This window comes from Solanum tuberosum, unplaced genomic scaffold (assembly GCF_000226075.1).
Source record: "Solanum tuberosum cultivar DM 1-3 516 R44 unplaced genomic scaffold, SolTub_3.0 scf00038, whole genome shotgun sequence".
Taxonomy (NCBI): Eukaryota; Viridiplantae; Streptophyta; class Magnoliopsida; order Solanales; family Solanaceae; genus Solanum; species Solanum tuberosum.
Window position 1 is genome coordinate 987,468 of NW_006238966.1, and position 9,527 is coordinate 996,994.

Here is a 9,527-nt window from a genome sequence, read left to right on the forward strand (position 1 = left end):
TGAAAATAAAGCAAAGTGAGTAATTGGATCTTCAATTCCAGTTACCTTGTAATCCTTCATCCAAGCAGGCCTTCTTCTAACACGCCCAAGAGTTTGAGTTGCTTCTTCATTTGCAACAGCAACTGGTGGGGAAGTTATAGGGGCCGAATCTGATGAATTTTCAAGTGTACAAGGTGCTGAAAATTGCTCTTGTTCCACGTCACTGTCACATAGGATTTGGGTAGCAGGCTGCTGCCTATTCCAATCCCAAGTGCTTTCCTCATCAAAAGTAACGTCCCTGCTGATAACAATCTTCTTAGTCAACGGACTAAACAACTTATATGCTTTGGAAGACTCACTCACACCAAGAAAAACACATTTTTCAGCCTTATCATCAAGTTTCTTCCTCCTTTCATCCGGGACATGGGCATATGCAATGCATCCAAAAATTCTAAAATGATCTACTGTTGGTTTTCTCCCATTCCATGCCTCCTCGGGTGTCATATTTTTAACAGAAAAAGTTGGACTTCTGTTTAGAATATGAACACTCCAATTCACTGATTCTGGCCAGAAAGTTTTTGGAATGCTTCCTCTCAATAACATACTTCTCACCATGTTGAGGATGGTTCTGTTTTTCCTTTCCGACACACCATTTTGTTGTGGTGTATACGCAGCTGTAAGCTCTCTCCAAATGCCATGCTTTGCACAAAACTCTTCAAATTCTTTTGAGCAGTATTCGCCACCACGATCAGTTCAGAGAGCCTTAATGGTTTTCCCTGCTTCATTTTCCACACGAACTTTGAAGTTTTTAAATATTGAAAAAGCTTCAAATTTTTCTTCCAGAAAATAAACCCAAGTTTTTCTTGAAAAATCATCAGTAAAAGTAATTAAATACCGTTTACCTCCATTAGACGTTGGGTTTATCGGACCACAAAGATCTGAGTGTACTAGCTCCAAAACATCCTTTGCTCTCCATGACTTTCCTTTGGGAAATTGAGAGCGATGTTGTTTGCCAACAACACATTCTTCACAAATTTTGGAAGGTGCAGTAATTTGAGGAAGACCAGTAACCATGTTTTTCTGTTGGAGTGTTTTCAAACCTCCAAAACTCAAGTGACCATAACGGAAGTGCCACAACAAGGATGAATCCTTTACTTCAGCCATCAAACAGGATTGGATGCTATCAATCCTTAGTGGAAATAATCTGTTGGAGCTCATTTGAACTACTGCAATAGCTCCTCTCACAGGATCATAAATTTCACACTCGCCCTTCTTGATAGTGATGACATAACCCTTTTCTTGCAACTGACCAGCACTAAGTAAATTACTTTTCAAGTCAGGAACATACAACACATTAGTAATTGTTTCCACAAAACCATTCTTGGTTTTAATCTTGATGTCACCTTTCCCCATCACTTCCACAGTTGAACAATCACCAAACGCTACAGTAGAGTGGAAATTTTCGTCTAGAGATGAAAAAGAAAATTTACTTCCACACATGTGATTACTGCATCCAGTATCTATATACCAAATATTAGACTCATATTTTGTTCCACCATGGACAACCATTAACAATGTTTCTACTTCCTTATTTCGACAAATTGGCACTTTCACATTTTTCTTTGTCATTAGGAAGTCTAGTGTAACAATCTGATGCATAGTGACCAAATTTTTGACATCTATAACACTCTACCTTCGATTTTTCATGATCTCGACCTCTGCCTTGAGACTGATCAGTGCTGGTTTTGTAATTTCTGCTGAAATCTCTTCCTCCACGATCTCCTCTTCCTCTTCCTCCACGATCTCCTCTTCCTCGGCCTCTACCTCTACCTCTATAGTTGTTGGAATAAGTATTAGTAGAAGCCTTCAACGCTTGCTCCTGCACTCCAGAACTTTTATTCATATTCTGTTCATGAACCAATAAAGAACTTTGCAGTTCATCAAGAGATAGTTCATCTATATCCTTTGATTCTTCAATTGAGCAGACAACATAATTATATTTTGATGTCAGAGATCGTAAAATCTTCTCCACAATGGCTACATCAGCTATCTTCTCACCATGGAAGCGCATCTTGTTGGTTATTTCCATGGTTCTAGCACAATAGTTTGTCACAGATTCTCCTTCCTTCATCTCCAGTGTTTCAAAATCCTTTCTCAAAGCTTGAAGCTGTGCACGCTTCACCCTGCTTGAGCCTTGATACTTCTTCTTCATGGAATCCCAAATATCCTTGGAAGTTTCTTTGCAAAGAATAGTTTCCAGGATGGGACGATCAATTGCCTGAAAGAGATAATTCTTCGCTTTCAGATCTTTCAGCTTTTTTGCTTCCAACTCTGCCTTTTGAGCATTCGACAAAACTTCGCCTTCCGCCGGAGTGTCGATGCCGTCCTCAATAATTGGCCAATACTCTTTTGACCGTAAGAAATTCTCCATCAACATGCTCCAATGGTCATAATGACCATCAAAGCGAGGAATTGCTGCTTGCACAAAATTATTTTCAGTAGCCATTAGATAATATGAAAAGAAATTTGTGGCTGCCTCACTAGTTTTTTTTATTATAATTATTTTATATATATTTTATGTATTCTTACCACATTAATAATTTTAAATGAAAGATGTTGAAATGTCAGAAGAAGATTCCTCCCCGAAAAGAAAAATAGAATCTTCAATCTTGGAGGGAGAGCCTGGAACAAAGGACCAAATAAGAATATTATTCACACCAAAGGACTAATACAAGTGAGAATATTTTCTGAACAACCTAAATTGGTGTTGGCATCGTAAGGTTCAACTAATTGTTGGAGGTCTAGTTGGCGACGATGACATAGCTAGTAATGGTGCAAACGGTGGTAGTAACGAAAGAGGGAGAGGCCGATGAGATGATAGTGGTAGAATTTGAATATCCCAACATTGGTTTTCCATGTTTTCAGACAATAATTTAGTTTTGTTAGTCAAAACTATTTGTGCCCTAAGTGTTTGATGAATATCTTGAAATTTGAAGAGCTTTGTGACATATGCGGTTTAAGCTTGTGCTTCGAGGAACATTTCAACTTGAAGAATTAACTCAAATTGGATGAGATTTGAGATATACAATTTAATCTTGTGTTTAAAGGAGAATTTTCTCTTGAAGATTAAACTCAAATTTTAAGAGCTTTGTGACATGCACTTTAAAGTCGTTTTTCAAGAAACATTTCAACTTGAAGATTTAACTCAAATTTAAAGAGTTTTATGACATACAATTTAAGATCATGTTTCGAGGAGCGTTTCAAATTGAATATTTAACTCAAATTTGAAGAGTTTTGTGATATACAATTTAGCCTCATGCGTCTAGGAGCATTTCAACTTGAAGATTTAGCTTAACTTTGAAGAGTTTTGTGATATGCAGTTTAGCCTCATGCATCTAGGAGAATTTAGATATATATATATTGACTCTTCAAAGTCATCTTCAAATGCAGACCTACCCCCACTTTGGAGTTCTTCTATATCTTTATTTTCATGAGGTTCATAGACATGAGATCGTTGATCTACTCTTAAAGTCATGCTTAATTCCATGTTATGTGCACGAGTTGCCAACTCTTCAAATGTATTGGGCTTTAATCCTTGCAAAATCTAGTGAAGACCTCAATTCATTCCTTGGATGCACATTTCAATGCTAGAAGTTTCACTAAGGCGATCTTTGCAGTTGAGGCTCAAACTTCTCCAGCGATTGATAAAGTCAACTACTAACTCATTTTCACCTTGACAAGCCTTTGTAAGTCAATCATACTAATGACTCGTCTTGTGCTATAGAAACGATTGAGGAACTCTTGCTCTAATTGCTCCCAACAATCTATAGAATTAGGTTCGAGATCAGTGTACTAGTCAAAGGCATTTTGTTTGAGAGATCAAACGAACTCTTTAACAAGATAATCACCATATCTTCCGACATCATTGCAAGTCTCGATAATGTGTGCTATATGTTGTTTGGGATTTTCTATACTATCAAATTCTTGTAGCTTAGGAGATTGATACCCCTCACACATTTTCAAGTTATCAATCCTCTTTGTAAATGGATTTGCATACGTAGGATAAAATTTGGAGGAAGACTCATATTTGTGTTTGATAGCCTCTATGATAAAGTCTTTCAATTGATCAATGGAAATCAAACCTTCAACAGAGAGATGAATCTCTTTGATCTTTGTTTGCTTTACGCATGACTCTCCTTCGTCTTGGATTTTATGAAGCTTTAGAGGTGCTTTACTTGATCTTCTCTCAATCATGTCATCCATCCTATTTGTTAGCTTGGAAATTTTAGCATCTTGTTCGTGTGCGCACTTTGCCTGACCTTCAATTGCTTTAGTCAAGCTTGCTAGTTGTTCTTCTATAGTGGAAGATATTTTGATATTATGTGATGCTTGAAAAGGTGATATGAGAGGTAGAGATTTTTCCACTAGGCGTGCCTAAAATTGTAAACAATAATTTCACGTCCTGATAATAAGAATCAAGAACGGAAAGTATTGCAACAATCGATTTATTGATTTAAAGTGCGAGTGTTACAAACTCTATGTTTCTTCTGAATTCTCCTTTCTGGATATAATTTCAAGGGCTCTAAGCTTAATCTTGAATTTTTCTTGAACTTGATCTTGGTCTTGATCTTGATCTTGAACTTTATCTTGATCTTGATCTTGAACTTGACTTCTAGTTGATTTCAAGGGCTTCGAGCTTGAACTTGAATCTGGTGGTCTTGATCTTGATTGTTCTTGAACTTTAAGGTTATCTTGATCTTGAATCCAGCGACCTTGATCTTGATCGTTCTTGAACTTTATCTTGATCTTGACTTCTAGTTGAATCCAAGGGTTTCGAGCTTGATCTTGAATTGGGCGGTCTTGATCTTTATCGTTCTTGAACTTGAAATTTTACTTGATCTTGACTTCTAGTTGAATCCAAGGGCTTCGAACTTGATCTTTAATTCGGCGGTCTTGATTTTGATCATTTTTGAACTTGAACTTTATCTTGATCTTTACATCTAGTTAAATCCAAGGCTTTGAGCTTGATCTTGAATCTGACGATTTTGATCTTGATCATTTTTGAACTTGAGCGCTAGAAATATTGAATTTTTAAACTTGTATAGAAATCTGTGGGTTTTGATCCATTAGCTTTCTCTAGCTTCTTGTTAGAATTCTTGAACTTGTAGAGAAATTTGGGGATTTTAATCCACGAGCTTTCTATAGGTTCTTGTTAGAATTCTTCGTCCCTTTTGTGAATTATAAGGACGGTAGCGGAGGTTAAGGGAAAATAGGATAGTTATCATACATTATTTCATTCGGAAGGTACAATTCAACAGTAGAAAGTAGAGGTTTTCTCACATGGGGGATATGGTCGCTTATGTGTTTCTAAGGTGGATGAGTAGTTGAAGCAGCCATGAAGGCCAAGTATCCTCGTCTCTTTCCTTCCGATTCCGTTTCAGCATGAGGTAATAGTCCCTCTCTAGTCTCTCAGTTCACTCTTGCGTAAATTCAATCTTAGTATCATGTTCTTCCAGTTGTACTTGCATTTTCAACATATTTGCATGTTCTTGGAACTCAGTCCAGTTAGATATCAGTTTCTAGTACTTAGTGGTAGGGATTGCAGCTCCTTCCCTCCATACTCAACTATTTTAAACTTCAGTCAAGGATGAATGTTCCCAAGGGGGAGATAATGTAACACCTCGGATCTCGAAATGAAAAAAAATCCTAGTTTTCAAAAAATTGGTACCAATACCGACAGAATTACCCACGGACCGTAGGTGGGGTTCCGTCGTTAAGGCCCAATTCTTTATTGTCTCGAATCCCACCCACGATCGACCAATACGATCCGTGGTTGGACATACGGATCGTAGGTCTAATCAACAGCCAGTTAGAGGGAAATTTTTGTTGGGTCAACTTCAAATGTTCATAACCCTTAACTCAAAACGAATTAGGTGGCTCATGACATACCAAATGATAGATAATTGAATCATTTTTCCAACGCCACCAAGTTTTATAAAATCCCATCTCCGAGTAAAAAGGTATGCTTGTTTTAGTGAAGCCTTGTCAGGCAAACTTGACCGGCGAACCGAAACGACGGTTGGTAGGTCAAATGACAGACCGTCATTCCCTTCGTGGATAGGCTTCATCAAAATTAAGTTAGGGTCGTTTTGATCCTTTCCCCTATGTGTTGGGGACTTAAACTACGTCGTTTGATGCCTAAACTATGTCGTTTTACTCAGAATAAGACTAATAACCTAGTCCGACATACCCTTATTCTCCAAATAACATCCAAATTAGAACGAAAGGAGGAAAAAGAGGCGCCAGTTTCTTTCAAGAACAAGCAGCGGTGTTCTTCAAGTTTCATCCCCGAAATCCAAAGGATTTCTCCGTGAATTTCATCACCAGGTATGTGGGATTTCACTAGTAGGTTCCTTTAATCCACTAGGTCCCTATAATTCATTCAGATTCTTGATTCCTTTTATCTTTTTCAGAGGGTTTCTAAAACTTTATATGATTATTACGATTTAGCTGTTATAGCATTCTTAATCATATTATCATAGTTTCATAACATTGTTGCTTAGTTCCTTACATGAAATTTAGAACCTTAGTTGTGTAGATTCGTTTAGTTCATGAATTACACTAGCTAGGTTAGATAAAAAGATATACATGCTCCAATTAAGAATGTTTCATTGCCATTATTTAAATGTTGCATTCTCAATTTTTTATGTCAGAACATTGACCTATCCAGTATTTCAGTTATGTTGTCTATACACATTATAGTTGGGAGTAGTCTTAGACCGAATAAAGGTTCTGATCTATTCTATACTATCACACCACCTTCTGATGTGTCGGTAAGACTAACTCCTAAGGGAGCAAGCCGATGAACATCTTTTGCTAATTCCTTTCATTTTTCCTCAACATGTGCTACACCACCCTCTAGATCACCTATATTGTCTTAAGGAAAGAGATAATTTGACCTATAGGCACCGAGCTACTACCCTTCCATTCTAAGACTGGCTCGTTAGAAACTAAAACCAAACAATCCTAGGTCTACAATCGACTGAGGAATACTAGGAATGTAACCAATCCATGCGTAGAAGGATATCGAAATCTACCATTTCTAACTCTACAAGATCTTCTAAGGTGACTTTCTAGGAGACCATGACAGAGCAATTTATGTATACCCGTCTAGCTATAACTGGGTCACTAATTGGAGTAGAGACTGAGAAGGGTTCTGAAAGAGTTTCTAGACTGACACCTAAGATTACTTCTATAAGGAGAGTTACAAAGGTTAGAGTAGCCCCCTGGATCTAATGATGCATAAACATATAAATGAAAGACTTGTAACGTAGCAGTGACCACATCAGGAGAATCATCCTGATCCTGGCAAGCCTAGAGAGCATAAAACCTGTCTTGGCATTGACCGCCACCTGTACCAGATGACACACCCTGTTGTGTTGGGTGACCTCCTGGTGCTGTTGAGACTATAGACTGAGCCCTACTATCGTTACCTCATTTCCCCTGCCTGGCAGAAGGGCAATCCTTCACCCTATGACCAGACTGACCACATCCAAAGCATCCTTCCTTGCCTGCAAGACACTAACCTAGATGGTTCTTACCACACTTTGGACAAGTTGGGTAGGTCCTATTTTCTGTTAGAGCCTGGTGCCCTACTATTCTGATCTTGTCAAAAGTGTGAGTGATTTTTACCACCTGATTTCTGCTGAGAGTACTCACAGTTCCCTGTTCTAGCTTTCTTATTGACCTTAGCTATTTCCCTAAGCTTAACCTACTGAGCGCACAAGAGTCATGAGCCTAGAGATATTCATATCCTCTAACAACATAACATTCTCTCACTTTGTCTTCACTAAGTCGGATACCCCAAATAGAAACTTACTCATTTGTGCCCTTGGATCGGCAACCATGTGTGGAGCATACCTGGAGAGTTGGGTGAACTTAATTCTGTACTCTAGGATTGACATGGTACCTTGCCTCCAATTCATGAAATCCTGAGCTTTATCCTCTCTTAACTCCCTTGGGAAGAACCTATCCTGAAAAGCTCTAGTTAAACACTCCCAAGTCATAAAAGCTGCATCCATACCCCTATTTTCTTTCCACTGAGTGAACCAAATGTGAGCCACATTCTTAAGATAGTAGGATGCCAACTCTACCCTATCATTACCAGTTACTTGCATCACTCTGAAGATCTTCTTGACCTCATCAATGAAGTTTTGTAGGTCATCACCAACCTGCGACCCTAGAAATTCTGGTGAATTCATTCGAATGAAATCTCAAACCCTGGATGTTGCCGATCCACCATTAGAATTGGTAGGAACTGAGACCGACTGATTGCTTTGGTTGGCTACATTCTGACCCAAAAGTTGGATCACATTCTGAAACTCTGCATTCGAAACCTCATGGTCTGTGACTGGAGGAACTGCCTTAGCATTTTTTGCATTAGCATTCCTTGCGTAAGCTCTACAAGGAGGCATGATTAGAAACTTATAAAGATGAGTTAGAAACGAGATCATACCCATGCACAATAAGAATAGAAAGAAGGTGAAGTTTTTCCTAAAACACTTCGTAGCCTCCCTCTCAATAGATGTGGTGTACTTCACACCCATAAAAGAGACTCTACTTAGTGCAACTTTGAGACATCCTAGGACTCTTGAACTAATGCTCTAATACCAAGTTTGTCAGGCCCCATGGCTACCCCCTGGACGTAAAGACGGGACCTAGGATCACGAGTGACCCCAAGCTAACCCTGAGCTGTCATATCATAAACATTCTAAAAGATTATTGAATAAAATATACTATGCAGAAGCTTAAAACCATAGTTAACTGAAAGTGGGGAATACCCAATACTGATATGAATATAAAAAAACTATGAGTTTAATAACAACTGGAAGATCAAACTCAAAACTAAAACTGAATCTAGTACTATGTCTGAAAAAGCCTCTAACTGACTAGAGTTGATGGGACGTGCCCCCAACTAACTCTAGAAAAACTGAAAACTAAATAAAGAGAATAGAGTGTAAAGCATGTCTATTGTCCTCGAAGTATAAGGACTCACCACTGAAGCTGCTGAACTGGACATCGGGAACCGATCTATGCATGATCTAGATGTTGAGTACCTGAACCTACATCATGAAAGTATGTAGCACAGAGTATGAGTCAGTACTTGTACTAAGCATGCATGATATAAAATATAGCTGAATAAAATACATAAACTGAACAAAGCATACTGAGCAATGATATAATCTGAACTGAATCTAAAGGCTGGAATATACTGAAGATTGAACTAAATGCAATGACCCAGTACTAATTCTGAACATGACATACTCAGACTGAATGCTGAAATATAACTGAAAACCTGGTCAAATGAACTGGAGTCTGATTGTGGGAGCTACTATTAACTGACATAAAACCACGTGATCTAAACACTGAGTTCTATGTATATGCTTGATACACTCATATTTCACCTCCCTAAAGAAGTATAAGTGATCGTTGTCAAATAAAGAACCCAACTTGTAGGTTGGGGTCGATCCCACGAGGAATATGGTTTA

At 38.2% G+C, this 9,527-nt stretch overlaps 1 protein-coding gene across 1 annotated transcript; it reads right to left on the bottom strand.

The window, feature by feature from the left end:
• Nucleotides 1-1,567: 1,567 nt before the first annotated feature.
• LOC107059819 (uncharacterized) lies at nt 1,568-2,485 on the bottom strand. Its single transcript, XM_015306828.1, has one exon. The coding sequence runs from the start codon at nt 2,483-2,485 to the stop codon at nt 1,568-1,570; it is 918 nt and encodes a 305-aa protein (XP_015162314.1).
• Nucleotides 2,486-9,527: the final 7,042 nt, after the last annotated feature.